At 44.6% G+C, this 18,341-nt stretch overlaps 1 protein-coding gene across 1 annotated transcript in view; it reads right to left on the reverse strand.

The window, feature by feature from the left end:
* Positions 1 to 18,341, reverse strand: part of lrp2b (low density lipoprotein receptor-related protein 2b) — a gene marked incomplete at its 5' end in the record, with an annotated part of 304,974 nt that overhangs the window by 123,836 nt on the left and 162,797 nt on the right. Inside the window, 6 exons of the mRNA XM_084323212.1 lie at positions 453 to 969; positions 1,393 to 1,688; positions 5,810 to 6,011; positions 10,857 to 10,988; positions 14,270 to 14,389; positions 15,222 to 15,347. Of these exons, the coding sequence (XP_084179338.1) occupies positions 453 to 969; positions 1,393 to 1,688; positions 5,810 to 6,011; positions 10,857 to 10,988; positions 14,270 to 14,389; positions 15,222 to 15,347 (1,393 nt within the window). The remainder of the gene's footprint in view (positions 1 to 452; positions 970 to 1,392; positions 1,689 to 5,809; positions 6,012 to 10,856; positions 10,989 to 14,269; positions 14,390 to 15,221; positions 15,348 to 18,341) is intronic.

Raw genomic sequence — 18,341 nt, forward strand, 5'->3', positions numbered from 1 at the left:
AATGTTATTTTGGTTTAAAAAATCTATCTTTCAAATCAAATTCTGCTTGGGGGCCCTATTAAGGAAGGCAGGGCCCTACGCATAGTGTCTGATCTGCCTAGTGGGCAGGACGGCCCTGTACTTCCCTCCACAATCATATTGTATGGCTGCTAATACTGATGTATATGGTAGTACTAATAGCTGTATAGTTGACGCTCTATTGTTTGTTACACTTACAGTATGTAGTTATTCTGCATTATATGTCTTGTTGTCACTGTACCTGTACTGCACATGTCTATCTGTCATACATTGGGACTTGGTAAGTTGTTGACATGTATTGGCACCATCGTTCCACACAACAAAATTCTGTAAAATGTCCCAAATTCTGGATACCTGTGTAATGTCCTTATTCTCAACGATCAATGATTCAACACGAGGAAAACCTCTTAGGAAGCCCCTAACTCTTCACTCACCTGCCCACCCAGTCCAGCGCCAGCCCCTCGGCCCCACCTAGATTTTCATCCGCCAATGTCTCCCTGTCTCTCCCGTTCAATCGCATCCTCTCGATCCTCCCCGCCCCGGCGTCCAGCCAATACAGCCTCTCCTCCTGGGAGTCGAAATCCAACGCCACTACGTTGGACAGCCCCTGCAGTACGACGGTCAGCTGCGAGCCATCTGTGGTCAACTTGCGGATGTAATAGCGATTGCTGTAGAGCAGGTACGGGGCGATCCCGCTGTTCTGGCGGCAGGTGCGCCCATCCGGCTCGCGGATGTAACCCGGAGCACACTTGCAGTGGTAGGAGCCTGCGGCGTTGTCGCAGATCTGGCTGCAGACGGCCGGCGTGTCTCGGCACTCGTCCACATCCTCGCAGGCCTTGCCGTCCGGCATCAGGCCGTATCCCGGGTTGCAGGAGCAGTAGTAGCTGGTTAGAGTGTCTGTGCAGAGCTGGGCGCACTTGTGGACATAAGGGTTAAGGCACTCGTTGATGCCTGGATGGATGGAGGAGAGGAGAGGAGAGGAGAGGAAAGGAGAGGTGAGAAGAGGAGAGGAGAGGAGAGGAGAGGAGAGGAGAGGAGAGGAGAGGAGAGGAGAGGAGAGGAGAGGAGAGGAGAGGAGAGGAGAGGAGAGGAGAGGAGAGGAGAGGAGAGGTGAGAAGAGGAGAGGAGAGGAGAGGAGAGGAGTGGGAAAAGAGAAGGGGGGAGAGGAGAGGATAGGAGAGAGAGAAAAGAAAAGATAAATGGGTTTAATGTTTGGTAGATCTTTTCATATGTGTGTTGTTTTCATATTATCTCTTTATTTAGTTTTATCAAATTCTATTATTTGTTTGCATTTGATGATTTACTAGAAAGCACATTGTAGTTAGAAAAACGATTAAACTTACGTTTATTGTCATCATTATCATTACTACTTACCACATCCCTTCTCGTCACTATTGTCCTGGCAGTCCTTTTGTCCGTTGCACACCTTCGGGAGGTCGATGCACTGGCCCGACGTGCACATGTACTCCTGCGGGGCGCACGTGGGCTGGGGCGAGGTGCAGAGGCTCGCCTCCTCGTCCGAGCCGTCCAGGCAGTCGCTCTCCCCATCGCAGGTGAAGTGGGTGGGGACACAGGCCCCATTGCCGCAGGTGAACTGGGTGCTGGTGCAGGTGTCATAGGTGCAGCCGTGCTCGTCACTGCCGTCCCCGCAGTCGTTGACCCGGTCGCAGCTAGGAGGAGAGAGAGGGAGGAGAGATAGGGAGGAGAGAGAGGAGGAGAGAGAGGGAGGAGATGAGAGGAGGAGAGAGAGGGAGGATAGAGGGAGGATATGAGAGGAGGAGAGAGAGGGAGGAGATGAGAGGAGGAGAGAGGGAGGGAGGAGAGAGAGGGAGGAGAGGAGAGAGAGGGAGGAGATGAGAGGAGGAGAGAGAGGGAGGAGAGAGATGGAGGAGATGAGAGGAGGAGAGAGAGGGAGGAGATGGGAGGAGGAGAGAGAGGGAGGAGAGAGAGGGAGGAGAGAGAGGGAGGAGATGAGAGGAGGAGAGAGAGGGAGGAGATGAGAGGAGAGAGATGGAGGAGAGAGAGGGAGGAGAGAGAGGGAGGAGATGAGAGGGAGGAGAGAGAGGGAGGAGATGAGTGAGAGGAGAGAGAGGGAGGAGAGAGAGGGAGGAGATGAGAGGAGGAGAGAGAGGGAGGAGAGAGGGAGGAGATGAGAGGAGAGAGAGGGAGGAGAGAGAGGGAGGAGAGAGAGGGAGGAGATGAGCGAGAGGGAGGAGAGAGAGGGAGGGGAGAGAGGGAGGAGATTAGAGAGAGGAGAGAGAGGGAGGGAGAGAGGGAGGAAATGAGAGGGAGGAGAAAGAGGGAGGAGAGAGAGGGAGGAGAGAGAGAGAGGAGAGAGGGGGAGAAGAGAGAGGGAGGAGAGAGAGGGAGATGAGAGGGAGGCGAGAGGGAGGAGAGAGAGGGAGGAGATGAGAGGGAGGAGATGAGAGGAGGAGAGAGAGGGAGGAGAGAGAGGAGGAGAGAGAGGGAGGAGATGAGAGGAGAGAGAGGGAGGAGAGAGAGGGAGGAGAGAGAGGGAGGAGATGAGAGGGAGGAGATGAGAGGAGGAGAGAGAGGGAGGAGAGAGAGGAGGAGAGAGAGGGAGGAGAGGAGAGGAGGAGAGAGAGGGAGGAGAGAGAGGGAGGAGAGAGAGGGAGGAGATGAGTGAGAGGAGAGAGAGGGAGGAGAGAGAGGGAGGAGATGAGAGGAGGAGAGAGAGGGAGGAGAGAGAGGGAGGAGATGAGAGGAGATAGAGGGAGGAGAGAGAGGGAGAAGAGAGAGGGAGGAGATGAGAGGGAGGAGAGAGAGGGAGGAGAGAGAGAGAGGGAGGAGATGAGAGGGAGGAGAGAGAGGGAGGAGAGAGAGGGAGGAGATGAGAGGGAGGAGAGAGGGAGGAGATGAGAGGGAGGAGATGAGAGGAGGAGAGAGAGGGAGGAGATGAGAGGGAGGAGAGAGAGGGAGGAGATGAGAGGAGGAGAGAGATGGAGGAGAGAGAGGGAGGAGATGAGAGGGAGGAGATGAGTGAGAGGAGAGAGAGGGAGGAGAGAGAGGGATGAGATGAGGAGGAGAAAGAGGGAGGAGAGAGAGGGAGGAGATGAGAGGAGGATAGAGAGGGAGGAGAGAGAGGGAGGAGAGGAGAGAGAGGAGAGAGAGGGAGGAGAGAGAGGGAGGGGAGAGAGGGAGGAGATTAGAGAGAGGAGAGAGAGGGAGGAGAGAGAGGGAGGGAGAGAGGGAGGAAATGAGAGGGAGGAGAGAGAGGGAGGAGAGAGAGAGGGAGGAGAGAGGGAGGAGAGAGAGAGAGGAGAGAAAGGGAGGAGATGAGATGGAGGAGAGAGAGAGGGAGGAGAGAGAGGGAGGAGATGAGAGGGATGAGAGAGAGGAGAGAGGGAGGAGAGAGGGAGGAGAGAGGTGGAGGAGAGAGGGAGGAGAGGGGGAGGCGATGAGATGGAGGAGAGAGAGGGAGGAGAGAGAGGGAGAGAGGGAGGAGAGAGAGGGAGGATATGAGAGGGAGAGAGAGGGAGGAGAGAGAGGGAGGAGATGAGAGGGAGGAGAGAGAGGAGAGAGGGAGGAGATGAGAGGGGGGAGAGAGAGAGGAGATGAGAGGGAGAAGAGAGAGGGAGGAGAGAGATGGGGGAGAGAGAGGGATGAGATGAGAGGGAGGAGAGAGAGGGAAGAGAGAGGGGGGAGAGAGAGGGAGATGAGAGGGAGGAGAGAGGGAGGAGAGAGAGGGAGATGAGAGGGAGGAGAGAGAGGGATGAGAGAGGGAGGAGATGAGAGGGAGGAGAGAGAGGGAGGAGATGAGAGGGAGGAGAGAGAGGGGGAGAGAGGGAGGAGAGAGAGGGAGGAGATGAGATGGGGGAGAGCGAGAGGAGATGAGAGGGAGGAGAGAGGGAGATGAGAGGGGGGAGAGAGAGGGAGGAGAGAGAGGGAGGAGAGCGAGGGAAGAGAGCGAGGGAGGAGAAAGAGGGAGGAGAGAGAGGGAGGAGATGAGAGGGGGGAGAGAGAGAGAGGAGAGATAGAGTCTTGTTATCTGAAGGTAATCAGAAGGTTCCCGGTTTGATCCCGGCTCCTCCTGGCAGCGCCTTGAGCAAGACACTGAACCCCTGACTGCTCCCAGAGCAGGTTGGCACCTTGCATGGTTGCCTCCGCCGTCAGTGTGTGAGTGAATAGATGAATGTGAGGAATAAGCTACAAAGCACTTTTGATAAAAGCATACAATACATTTATCATTTATCATTCACCATCACAAATGTGACACTAGGAATGACATGTGAATTCTTAAAATGGGTGGCATCCCCCTTTAAATTAACAATACTCAGTGTTGTGTGAAATGAGGATGTCACCCATTTAGCTTCAGTAGTGGCTGCATTTGACTGATACTGGCGTGGCGCTTGGCTCCCAGTGAACTAAACAATGCACTACAGTTTAACTCATTCAGAGCCACGCCCATTTGACCATATTAGGGCTAGCGTGCCAAGAGTGAAGTCAATGGGAGGACGGGGAAATTTGCGAACGCTTAAACTATATCTTAAATTATGGCTATGGGTCTAAAACACCCCTCGCTTATCAATGACTTGCTTGCAGTCAACAACAACAAAACAGATTGTTTTTTCATTGGTACATTTCCGTTTTATACCGTTTTGAATACGAGTATAGTTTTGGAGATGTCTAGTAATTCCAGAGAAATTCCGCGATAATAGCCCTTTAGTGGAATACACAAAACACGTTGTAATTTTTCGGCTGATTCCTGAATCGCTTTCAAATAAACGCTAGATTATCGATAGTATATGTGTCCTTATGCACGCTAGAGAAGCAGGCTGAAAAATCGATTATCCATGCCGTGGTCAGTGCTAACGTTACGCACACACATGCGCGCTGCGATGGCGGAGAAAAAAACATCTGATTAACCCAAGACTGGTAAAATAGAGTCCTTACCTCACATCAGATGTTCTGCAAAAATATTAATCCAATTCCTGATCGCCATTCCAAATATTGATCGCGTTTATTGATCCAACGTTATAGCACCAAAACACATAATCGACGCTGCTCCGAGCCTCCCCAGTGAATGTGGTAACAGCTACTGCTTGCCCGAGAAGGGAAACGCCGGGGCCGGAGTTTTTTTCTGATGCACAGTCCCACCCAATCCAATCCAATGATGTGCAATACCATCCGGGAGATGATAGGCGGCGGTATTTGCCCTTTTCGAGCTCAGACCCATTCCCAACGATAACATCAGGTTGGATGGATGAAAATGAATGGATATCGCTAATAAAAGAAATAACGATTAAAACCCGAGCTTTCTCGGGTTTTCTCGGGTCTTGGCACTCAACGTATGGCGAGTTAACCCAACTAATCTCGTGGTTGGCACTGAATGGGTTAAAGGAACACGCCAACATTATGGGAAATATGATTACCGTCTTCTCCAGACTCGGACAAGAAGATAGATACCAATTTCCTCTCTGTGCGTTCAGTAGAAAGCTATTAGCTCAGCTGCAAGCTAGCCTAGTTTAGCACAGACTAATGGAAGCGGATACGGACCAGCTAGCCTAGCTGTTGGCCAAAAACACCTCTCCTGAAGTTTTAAGGTAGGCTAGTGGTCCATATCCACTTCCATCTATTTGTGCTAAGCTAAGCTAGGCTAGCTTGCAGCCGGATAGCTTTCTACTGAACACACAGAACACAGATATTGTTATCTATCTTCTTCCCATAATGTTGGCGTGTTCCTTTACCCTGGGTCTTTGATTGGGTCTTATGTATAAGTCTCTGCACTGTTACCACACACACACACACACACACACTTCTTGGCACATACTGATAGAGGATGGAAATACACAGGCCGTTGGCGCAGGCAAACTCGTTCATGTGGCAGGTGCGGTTGGGACAGTTCAGGAGTTCGTCGGCCGCGTCGGCGCAGTCCTTCTCCCCGTCGCAGATGAAGCCGGGAGGCAGGCAGCGAGGGTGGCCAGGGTGCCAGGTGGGGCAGGTGAACTGGTTGGAGGCACACGTACGCTGGCCTGAGGAGGGACAGGGGAACAGGAGTGTATTAAGGACCCAGGCCTGCGAGGATGGAGGGCAGTCTGATATATTGATATATTGGTTGTCGTATTATTTCCTCAGATAGCTGGTATTTTTAATTTTAAGTGGAAAAGCGCCATTATTAGACTAATATAATATAATAGTTAACCCTCTAAAGGCTACGTAGACAAAGGTTCGCCTGGACATAGAGTTATATTGTTGCCAATTCTGAGCTTATTCTTTGAGTCAGTATCAAGTATTATACCTTTTATGATTCAGGGGAACCTACCCTTTATTTCTGGTGCAGTGTAAAGTCACCATTATACATTACCTTTGTGTGAGCATACAATATTTGACATAAAAGAACACATCCAGTGAAAAAAACTTGTGTTTTGTTGAATAGCTGCATAGTTCACCAGAATTATTGTTTTCTCAACATGGAAAGTTCTATCGAGGTGTTTGAACCTCCATGTGAAATCTGGTGCAAATACACATTTTCCTCACTGAGTGACAGACATTTATTTGGATATTGTTCTGGGTGTTTTTTTTGCAGATAATGTAAAAATACATACATGTTGGTGTTGCCTTCATATTTGGACCTGCAATTTAGCCCCCCCCCCCTACACACACACACACACACACACACACACACACACACACACACACACACACACACACACACACACACACACACACACACACACACACACACACACACACACACACACACACACACACACACACACACACACACACACACACACACACACACACACACACACACACACACACACACACACACACACACACACACACACACACACACACACACACACCTCCATAGCTTTCCTCCTTTTCTGTTGTGGGTTCCTACTGTATCAATGTCCCTCTCTGCATCTTATCCAAATAGCATAGTTACACACATGAATCATCAACAGGTGATTTTCATTCAAGCTGCACAATAAATTATATAGTTGTCATACCACTTTTCATTTATATTATCTGGATCATCCTCAACATCCACAACAAGTTCCAATGCTTGTTGAACATTATACCTCTTTGTCTTTTTGCCATTTTATTATAAAACCAGGGACAAACGCCTCTCTATGCACAAGCAGCATGTGTCTGTCTGACGGTTCCGATCTGCAGAGTGAACCGGAGTATAGAGAAACGATAGGAATTTTCCATTGGTTCTCCCAGCCTACATGACCATTTCTAGCATTTCCATTGGCTATAGGCTAAATCTCAGTGACAGATATAGAAAGAGATAGATACAGCAGATTAGATGCAGATGCATTTGGTAGAGAAAACAACCAATCTAGATATTTCAGCCTGTAGGCGGGCGGAGAGATGAGAATCGTCCAATTCAGCTCATCTTTATCCCAAACGGTTCCAAAGATATTTAATGTTGTGCAAAACATGTCTTGTTGTCTTGTGACACACGGCTTTAGAGGGTTATTAAAAACCACATGTGAATGAATGAATGACCTTTATTTATATAGCACCTTCACAGCACGAATGCACAGGGTGCTTTACACTACAGCTAACATATAAAAACGAAAACAAAAATCTGAAATAAATGACAACAACAACAGACAGCAGTTAAAAACAGTGAACCAAATAAAATAGAATAAAAAGAATTTAAATAAAATCATCAGTCAATAACTAAAAACTATAGGAACAGTGAGGACAAAGGGTGCCTATATATAACCAAAAGCCTGTCTGAACATATGTGTTTTTAGCTGTTTTTTTAAAAGAGTTTTCTGAGGGGGCAGTTCGCAGGTCCAGGGGGAGAGCATGTCACCTCACCACCCCTGTCATGGAAGACTGGCACCATGTGGTCGTTAGAGGTGAATGTACTTTGTAAAAAAAAAAGATTGTGGATAAGAGAAAACGGCAACAACAACGAAACTGTGGTATCCTTCCCTGCTCAAACTGTCCAACTATTATGGAAATATGGGTATGTTTGTTGAATCTTGAGTCCCAAAGGTCAACGGCTCCGGACAGAGGTTGGACTTGGTAAAGGACCAGTGCACACACAATTTAGAATAGTCTGTATGTTCTCCCTAACATAGATGGATTTACATAGTCTTAAAGATGACTAAACTTCCCCCTCTCCAGTATAAGACAGGATACTGGTCACGTTGGTCGGCAAGAGTTAAACATTAGGACAGATGGCTGTGTTGATCTTATCACCCCACACAATGGGCCTGTCACCAGACACCCAGTCCTGGTGACTGATAAGGCCAACTGTAGAAAAGTGCTCCAAACACAGCCTTTGTCTTCTCCCCCCACGTTGAAACTTAGAAACAAAAGACTGAGCGGCTAGTTAAATAAAAGTTAGCATCTGAATAGAGTGGTCTGTTGATCAAGCTAAAGTAGAACAAAAGGGATGGCCCGTAGGCACTCAACACTGATACCACAAACAGGACATGCTATAGATGCAGCTGTCCTGCCGACAAGAATCTTTTCTCACCCCCCCTTGGCAAATGGGGGGAGGGAGAGAGGGATTCTAAAACTATGCATTTTAGTTTTAAATAGGTAAAAGATTACCAAAACCCTTTTATGAATCCCATAAGGAAAACTAGCACCGTTGCAGAGTATCAATAAACCAATACAGGAAATAGCCATAAAAGTAAAGTTGGTTAGCTCAAAAACCCTATGTAGGACGGGTTTGGAAATATAGTTAATGTGTGAAGACATTAAAAAAAACTAGACTAGATTAAAGAAAACATTCAAGTAAACTTAAATATTGGGAGAGTAAATACTTTGATATAAAGATAAAGTATTTGTTAAACAAACCTAACATAAGTGAACATAGACAATAGTAGAGAAACTATAGTTGGTAAATCTAAAAGCAGTCAGCAAAATCAGGTATAAAGAAGATTACATTTGAATTTGAAGGTTAACTTAGGTATTTAAGTCACTAGGAAAGATGGCAAAAGCGTTAATCTATTAGTTTAGTATAGTTAGGAATTACCTGTGGGATTTTAAGATAGTAAAATTAACCCAAATACCTTTAAAAACTATAACTCCAAAACAATAAATATTTTAAGGACGGCCTCTTAAAAAGTACTCAAAATGGCCGCTCTAGTGCACTGCAACCTTGCCCAGGCCCGACGGGGCCCGGCCCGGCGGGTTCGGGCTGGGTAGGGCTTTTTTTTAAATAAATAATTGGGGCTCGGCCGGGCCCGGGCACCGCCGTTTTTTTTTTTTATAACTAGGGTTATATGATAACCTTCGTTTTAAGATTCGCTTTCTCTTTTGCGCCAGAGAAACATTTGGATGTAATTACTGCAGCGCGCAGAGAGAACTCAGGGGACAAGTTCAACTCGATTGGTTGTGTTGGAATATAGCCAGTTGGCGAACGTTTTAATTTGTTCTTGGGATGTATGTAGCCGGTTTTGTTAACAGTGTTCAACGCGTTGCTGACGTCTGGTGAGTGATGTTTACTATTTGCTGGGTCGCGACTGCTACTTGTTTTGTTGTGATTTTCATTACGTTGCTCTGCTCGAAATCTGATTTCTGTTTTCTGTTTGTTTGTTTGACTGAGTAGGCTATTGTGTGTCGTGTGTGTGTGTGTGTGCGTGTGTCAAAGACGATTCTATAGCCTTCAATACGTTTTACGAGGCTGATGTGTGACAGTGTGAGTCAGTCTATATAAGCGAGCACTGGGAGAGACGGCATTGCGAAACAGGCTATGTAAATGCTTCTTAGTTTTGTTTATTTATTACGTTCATATAAAACCGTGTTTCGAATATTTAAAACAAATACAAAACATTTTATATTTTAATAATAATAATAATAATAATAATAATAATAATAATAATAATAATAATAATAATAATAATAATAATAATTTTTTTCGGGTTTTCACGCGGGCTAGGGCTTAAAATATTATTTACAGTCAGGCTTATTTTCGGGCAGGGCCTGAAGTTCAAGGGCTCGGGCAGGGCTCGGGCTTTATTTCAAGGCCCTTGCAGACCACTAGTTTCAACCAATCAGGAAGGGGAGCTCCGCCCCCTGACGAATCGGGTCGTCGTTCTCACAGGGGCGGGATTTAAGGTTTAAAATAGAATGCAAGATACACAAAGAGAAGAAGCTTCTGGAAACATTCTACCCACAGGAGGACGGCCAGCAGGAACACACGAGGAAGAAGCTTTGGGAGACGAGAAACCGGATCTCTTTGTTGTCACCAGGCAACAGAGAAAATCAACAACGCCAGACGAGGCTCGACCATCGGGCCTACATAGACCATTCTTTTTAATTATATTTGTTTAGTCTGAAACAACAGCTGGTGGCATAGTACCGGGCATGTTTGAATCAGTGCACACAAGTTCTTGTTATTTCACTTTTTGAATCTGAAATAAAAGGATTTTTACATTAGCCATTCTCTGCCTCCTCATTTGAAGCTTCCTATTCCCGCCGCCATTCATACAAGACCGTGAAGGTCTTTTTAAGTATCAGGGGTTTAACAGATGGACAAATCACAACGCAGGGTATTATATACATCAGGTTTTTAGAGACAGAACCATCGACCCCTGATACTATAAAACTTTTTTACATTTGTTTTACATTTATGTAATGCTACCAAAAACAATGGTTGCTGTGAAAAGGGCCTATAGCTTAGTATAGGTGAACGATAGAATAAAAGATCGATAGGTATTCAGTGATGGAAGGAGGGACATACGGTAGTGCTCCACAACTACATTGGCATGGAATCAAGAGAATATTAATAACAAATATAAATCATGAATGTTTATCACTTAGTTGATGAAAGAACACACTGGATAATTTAGGGTTATCACTGCCATACTTGAGACAAAGTGAATTTGTTATCTCACCACACTGCAGCTCAGGGGCCTCATCGCTGTTGTCCCAGCAGTCATTGTTCCCGTCACAGGACAGCTCCACTGGGATACAGTTCCCATTGGTACAGGTGAACTGGCTGGGACTACATGTCCTGATATGGTCCTCTGGAAACACAAGGAAACACCATTTAGAAGCAATATTTCACTTTTTCAGAAGTTCATATTGAGGAAGAACTATAGACCGCTAATAATAATAATAATAATAAATACATTTTATATAGCGCCTTACATTAGGAATCTCAAAGCGATTTACATACATGGCATTATAGCATACAGACAAACACAGTACAGGGACAAACACAGTACATGAACTTTCACAATGACGACATAGTGGGGATAATACAGAGAGAGGGAGACAACTTAGAGACAAGACAGAGAACATTTTAAATAAATAATAATACTAAAGTATAGGTCTGTACAGATGTGAAAAATGTAAGTGATGCAGGGGTTGGGGGGTCAGGAGTGTGGGTATGCAAGTTTGAACAGGTGGGTTTTGAGGTGGGACTTAAATGTTTCTACAGATGGGGCTTCTTTGATGTGTAATGGGAGTTGATTCCAGAGTCGGGGAGCAGCGGAGGAGAATGATTTGTTTTCTGTGGATTTAAGGCAGTAGTGTGGTGTGCTCAGAAGGGCTAAGTCGGATGAGCGGAGTGAGTGGGAGGGAGTGTAGTGTACAAGAAGGTTGTAGATGTAATCAGGTGCTAGTGAGTGGAGGGCTTTGTAAGTGAGGAGACGGATCTTAAAGTCAATCCTATACTTGACAGGGAGCCAGTGAAGTGAGGAGAGGACAGGTGTGATGTGGGAGAATTTGGGGCAGCGGGTAATGATGCGGGCTGAGGTGTTCTGAATTAGTTGAAGTTTATGGAGGGATTTAGATGTTGAGCCAATGAGTAATGCATTACAGTAATCTAGACGGGAGAAAATGAGGGCATGAACCAGCTTTTCAGTGTCGGAGGGGGACAGTAGTGGTCTAATGCGTGAAATGTTCCTGAGGTGAAAGTAGCATGTCTTGGTGATGTTGTTGATGTGTGGTTCGAATGTTAGTTTGGGGTCAAAAAGAACACCCAAGTTTTTCACTGTGGGGGAGGGGAGGATAGAGTGGTTGTTGATGGATATGGAGCAGTCAGGGTTTTTACGGAGAAGGTGAGGTGTGCCCATTACAAGGATTTCAGTTTTAGTGCTATTGAGTTGGAGAAGGTTGTGATCGTCACGACTACGCCGTAATAGTTTAAGTTCAAGTTTATTTGGATCCAGCGGTCGGGTGGCATAGCGGAGATTGCGCTCATCACCAATGCAAGAGGCTGCGGTCTCGACTCCCGGAGTCAGCATTGCCCTGCGGCTTGGGCCGGTCGTCATACTAACTCGCTTGGCTGAGTTAGGGGGAGGGAAGTCGTGGGTGGTAATCTGGCGTTGTGGACAGCGACGCCTACAGGTCAGGTCTGGGCGCCTGCTCTGCGAAAGGCAGGAAATGGTGAAGGCAGCGTGACTTCCCACGCGTTACGCTTCACCAATGAGAGTCCTCGCTGCCAGGTGAAAAAAAGAGCCACTGGCTGTCGCTGCACGTGTCGGAGGAAGCGTGCGGATACTTCAGGGTTCCCTTGTACCGACCAGTAGGAGAACATGCGCACAACAACCAGGTAGGGGAGGGGGGGAATTGGCACAATGACTAAATTGGGACGGGGAGAAAAACAGAGAAAAATCGGAGAAAGAGAGATACAAAAAAAAAAGAAAAAAAAAGAGAAGCGTCACACATTGGAGCATCCTGCACGAAACACAACACTGCCATCTTTATTTAGCCTCGCGTAGGATTTCATTATTTGTTTGCAGCAGGAACAAGGGCAATAAACAAAAAAGGATACATTCACTGTGTATTCTGCCTCATTTATTGATGAAACAAAACCAACATCAACACAATTTACCACCAAGAGAGGAGAGTTTAGTCTCACAAAAAGATAGCTGATTTGTTAAGCTTGTTGTTAGCTTACGTGCTAATGTGATTGCATTTTACCATTATAAGAGTTAGCATTGTGGCTACTAGCGTACATAGCGTGATCAATATAACTCGCTATTGATTGTTTGTACTAGTAACGTTAATGCTAGTAGAATAGACACAACGTGAGGTAATCATAATCATCCATTTTAAACCGGTTATTACCTAATGCTAACGTTAGTAGAATAGACACAAGAGGTAACGTTAACGTTAGCAGAATAGACACGAGAGGTAACGTTAACGCTAGTAGAATAGACACAACGAGAGGTAATGTTAATGTTAGCAGAATAGACACGAGAGGTAACATTAACGCTAGTAGAATAGACACGAGAGGTAACGTTACCGTTAGCAGAATAGACACAACGAGAGTCTGGTTAATGTTGTTATTGATTGATTGATTGATTGATTGAAACTGTGTTTACTCTGGCTTGCTCCAAGCCCCCACGGACATAGCTATGCTCACAGAGCTCTCATGCTGTACGCCAGCGGCCCCGCCTCCCCACACGGAGATGAATCGGAATACTATGGAAAACGAACGAAGTACCAGGTACCTAAAGCGAGTAGAGTAGAGTAGGGTAGAGTCGAGTATGCAATGGAAAAGAGGCAGAATTTTCAGCTGTTGCCAAATATCTTGTGGATTACCATTTTAAAATGACCTGTTGTTTGTGAGAAAATATTATGAATATGTTGCTTTCTTGTTTCTTGTCTTCAGCAGTTAATTGATGCAGGTGTTGCTAATTAGTTAATCAGTATAGCCTTGCTATAAACCACATATCTACAAAGATATGAAAAGCCATGTCAGAAAGCCATGCCCCTTTGCACACCTGCCAACTGAATTATTTGTTAAGTTAATAATTATTAACTTGCTCTTGTTGCAATACATGTCGTATTTTTTGTTGACATTTTTATTTCAGTATGTTATAAACTTTAGAGCACCAACCACCAACATTTCCACCCCAGGGACCTGTAGTCATACATTTCTTACTTTAAGTAAATCCAGATAATAATTGACATTTTCATAAATGTATTTATCATTATCAATAATGAGAGAAGGCCTGGTTGCTGTTTTAACAACAGATATCCAGGGCATTTGAGGTTTACTCCTCAACTCCAATGGAGGTGCTGCTGAGACCTGAAGATGTTCTACTTAAACATTTCTTGAAATATTGCTTTAAATGCATGCTATGGCTTGAATTGGGTTGACTTAAAACCAAATTAATTATTCATACAAAACGTTTTGAATGGTTTCCATTAGCCCTGGAAACATTAAACTCACTCAAGCCATGATACAAAAAACATGATAAATGTTAGGTAAACTCAAATTAGAGAGGTTTAATTTCAGTTTTTGATAATAACACTAGGTAGTTTAGTTTATAATGAAGCCTGGTGAACTCACCGCAGGTGAGGGGTTCATCGCTCCCATCGGTACAGTCTCTGATGTCATCACACACCCAGGACTGAGGGATACATGTCCCTCCATCACAACGGAACTGGTCTGAGGAGCAGGTACGACCCGCTGGAACACACACACACACACATGTATGGATAGTAGTAAGTATATGTCTATTGTTTGTGGTGCTTTCCCTAGGGGTGACCATTGTCCTGTTGTCGTTGTACCATGTATGTTGTGCTGTGGAAGTTTGTAAGTTGTTGCTATGTCTTTACATCACTGAGACAAATTTCAGCACATTGATTGTATTTGGTGAAAAAAGTGCAGAAGGTGCACTGAATTAAACTCCCTGTATTATGTAAAGAAGTATGTAAGTGGAAACAGAGGGCTAGATCCACAAAGAATGGATTGCAAGGAGCAAGTTGCACCCTTACTTACAATTCATTATGAATTGAAAATGGGGGACCCTGATGTAAACAAGACGAAAGTCTTTCTCTGGTCTGCATCCCCTTAACAATTGTGTGTATTGAGCTGTACTGTATTGTACCCATTCTGCAATCTGTTAATACAATTTTCAATCAACACACACACACACACACACACACACACACACACACACACACACACACACACACACACACACACACACACACACACACACACACACACACACACACACACACACACACACACACACACACACACACACACACACACACACACACACACACACACACACACACACACACACACACACACACACACACACACACACACACACACACACACACACACACACACACACACACACACAGTGTGGTTCAACGTGTTTAACAGAAGGGGAAACGTATTATTTAAAAAGAAGAAAATCCAGATTGGGGCTTTAAGGAGAGAGAAAAAAAGTTTGGGAACCACTGAGCTCCGCCTCCGACCTGAGCTCTCTCAAGGTCCAACTCACCACAGAAGAGAGGGTTTTCGTCACTGTTGTCTCCACAGTTGTTGTACCCGTCACACAGGTTGTCAGGGTAGATACAGATGTTTGTGCCGTCACACTTAACCTGGCCTGCCGGACACGTCCTGTCAGCTGGGGTGGAAACATACTGTTCTTAGACTGTCAAGCCTTTCGGACTGCATCTCATAGACTCACAGTTGACACTATTCCTAGTAAATGCACAATAACACCCTTACAAAAAAGTATCATGGAATTCCAAAAATAAAAGTATCATGGTATTAAAATTATTTGTATCCATAATTTGTTGGTCATTAAATGGTAAATGGCTGCATTTATATAGCGCTTTATATCCAAAGCGCTTTTACAATTATTTGTTCCTCCCATTTTACACATTCACACACCGATGGCAGAGGCAACCATGCAAGGTGCCAACCTGTTCATCGGGAGCAATTAGGGGTTAAGTGTCTTGCTCAAGGACACTTTGACACGCTGCTTTGGAGGAGTGGGAATCGAACTGGGAACCTCCGGATTACCAGGTGACTGCTCTACCTCCCGATCCACTGTCGCCCCATCATTACAATGATGGTAGTGACAGAAAGAATGATGAAAATACCACATTACAATCAGTATGTGGTAAATTATCTATAAGATAAGATAAGATAAGATATTCCTTTATTAATCCCCTTGGGGAAATTCCAGCGACACACACATACAGCTCATCGTCTCATTAATAATAATAACAACATCACAATTATTACATTTTTACAGTAACAACGGCACAGCATAAATTCAAACAGACATGTATATTTGTTGACACATGTCATCTACAGAATGCCTGAGACGCCATATGCGATAGTCAGGCTGCATCAACAACTGAGTAGTTAAACAAAGTGTCGTCGCGCCAGGAGGGAGGGAGGGATGGACAGGCGGGATCGGGAGACAGTCTTAGGATCCACTCCTACAGCGCGCATACTGTTGGCAGCCGTCCAGAAAACGTTCTTACGGCGCTAGGCGTAAACACGGGAGGGGAGGAGGTCTGGGTGGGGGTTGGGGGGGGGGGGGGGGGAGTGCCGAGCCAGATCTGGTGGGGGAGGTGAGATGTTGGGTAAGGGAAACGCCGCATTCCAGTTGTTATCTCGTCTGACTCCCTTTTCCGAGGCCGCGAGCAGACCTTGGCATCCCACAGTTCTACACCAGACTTGAGAGTGTGGGGGGGGGGGGGGGGGTGCAGTAGTATACAATGATTCCTAAAAGCACAGTTTTTGACTCAAATTCGATCCGTCGCGCTCTTAATGTCCTGCGCGACCCCCAGCAGGACTTGACCTCTCAATTGTTCGTCAGATGAATGGACAGCGAGTCTTTTAACAAGTTCCATGTGGGTTTTATACAATCTATACAATGGCTGGCACCGTGGTGAAACTGTAATCACCATCATACTACATGATACTTGTTTGTAAGGGAAGGAACAGTGTGTGTTCTGTGAACTGTTATTAGGGATGAGATGTCATGCTTATCTCACAATATGATTCCATATGCAAATATTATGGGGTTATGATTCTGATACAATCACAATACTTTCAGAGTGAGAGCTCCATGCCCTCTGCCACCACTGCCCTCAACAAACTGTAGCAATATCATTTAATGGACTTGTGTTCTGGTGACTGTATTAAAGAACATCAATCTATCAATCAAAATGATGTTCCTTGTGGCTATAGTTTGTGTTTTGTGTTGGTTTGAGTGATTTATTGTTTTTATGTGTACAGGCTGTGGAAACACATTTCCTCTAAGATACATTATCTATCTACAATATACAAAATACAATGTTATATACTTTGAATGCATGATATAATCAGTAGTAGTGTAGTAAGGATATAAATGGGTATATGAGATTGTTCTGTATAACAGAGTCATAAGCAGTCTAATTGCTTGTATGATTGTATGAAATATATATAGGACGGTAGGATCAATATATACTACGTTACTTAGGGGTGTAATGGCACACATTTTCAGATCCAATAAAATGTTTGATTTGAATGAATACATTTGATTCTTTCATATTCATACTACAGAGCTCGAACTATATATTAATATTATATACATTACACAGCTTGGTTTGGCTAGAAAAGTACAAGTACAATTTAATTTGTAAAAAAAACGAAAACAATGAAGATTTGCCTTAAACATTATGCTAGCGATACCACACCACCAGTTAAATTGTACCTTAAACATTATGCTAATAGCTGTAGTCATACAATACCACCAGTTAAACTGTACCTTAAACATTATGCTAACAGTGGTAGTCATGCCACACCACTAGTTAAACTGTACATTAAACATTATGCTAATAGCGGTAGTCATACAATACCACCAGTTCAACTGCACCTTAATTTAAAGTAAACATTATGCTAATAACAGTCCGTAACCATACCATACCCCCAGTTAAACTGTACCTTAAACATTATGCTAATAGCAGTAACGATACCATACCACCAGTTAAACTGTACCTTACTTAAACATTATGCTAATAAAAGTAACCATACCATATCACCATTTAAACTGTACCTTAAACATTATGCTAATAACAGTAACCATACCACCAGTTAAACTGTACCTTAAATATTATGCTAATAGCAGTAGCCATACCATACTACCAGTTAAACTGCAGTGAAGAGAATGAGATAAGGAGAATAAATGATGTCGATATGCTGTATTGAATGTACATTTTCATAAAATATTTTTGTCTGTATTTATATTGTTACACCCATATAGTGTATACCCACCTCCCTTCATCAGAATACCTACCTGTTCAACTACACTACTGCATATAGTATAATAGACTACTCAGTATACTCATAGTGCTTTCTTCTGAGGATCATGTTTTTCCATAACCATCCAGTAGTAATCCTTCAACCAATCAAAATCATCCACTAGTAATCCTTCAACCAATCAAAATCATCCAGTAGTAATCCTTCAACCAATCAAAATCATCCAGTAGTAATCCTTCAACCAATCAAAATCATCCATAGTAATCCTTCAACCAATCAAAATCATCCACTAGTAATCCTTCAACCAATCAAAATCATCCAGTAGTAATCCTTCAACCAATCAAAATCATCCAGTAGTAAT

Source organism: Notolepis coatsorum, assembly GCF_963971535.1.
Source record: "Notolepis coatsorum genome assembly, chromosome: 10".
NCBI classification, from domain to species: domain Eukaryota; kingdom Metazoa; phylum Chordata; class Actinopteri; order Aulopiformes; family Paralepididae; genus Notolepis; species Notolepis coatsorum.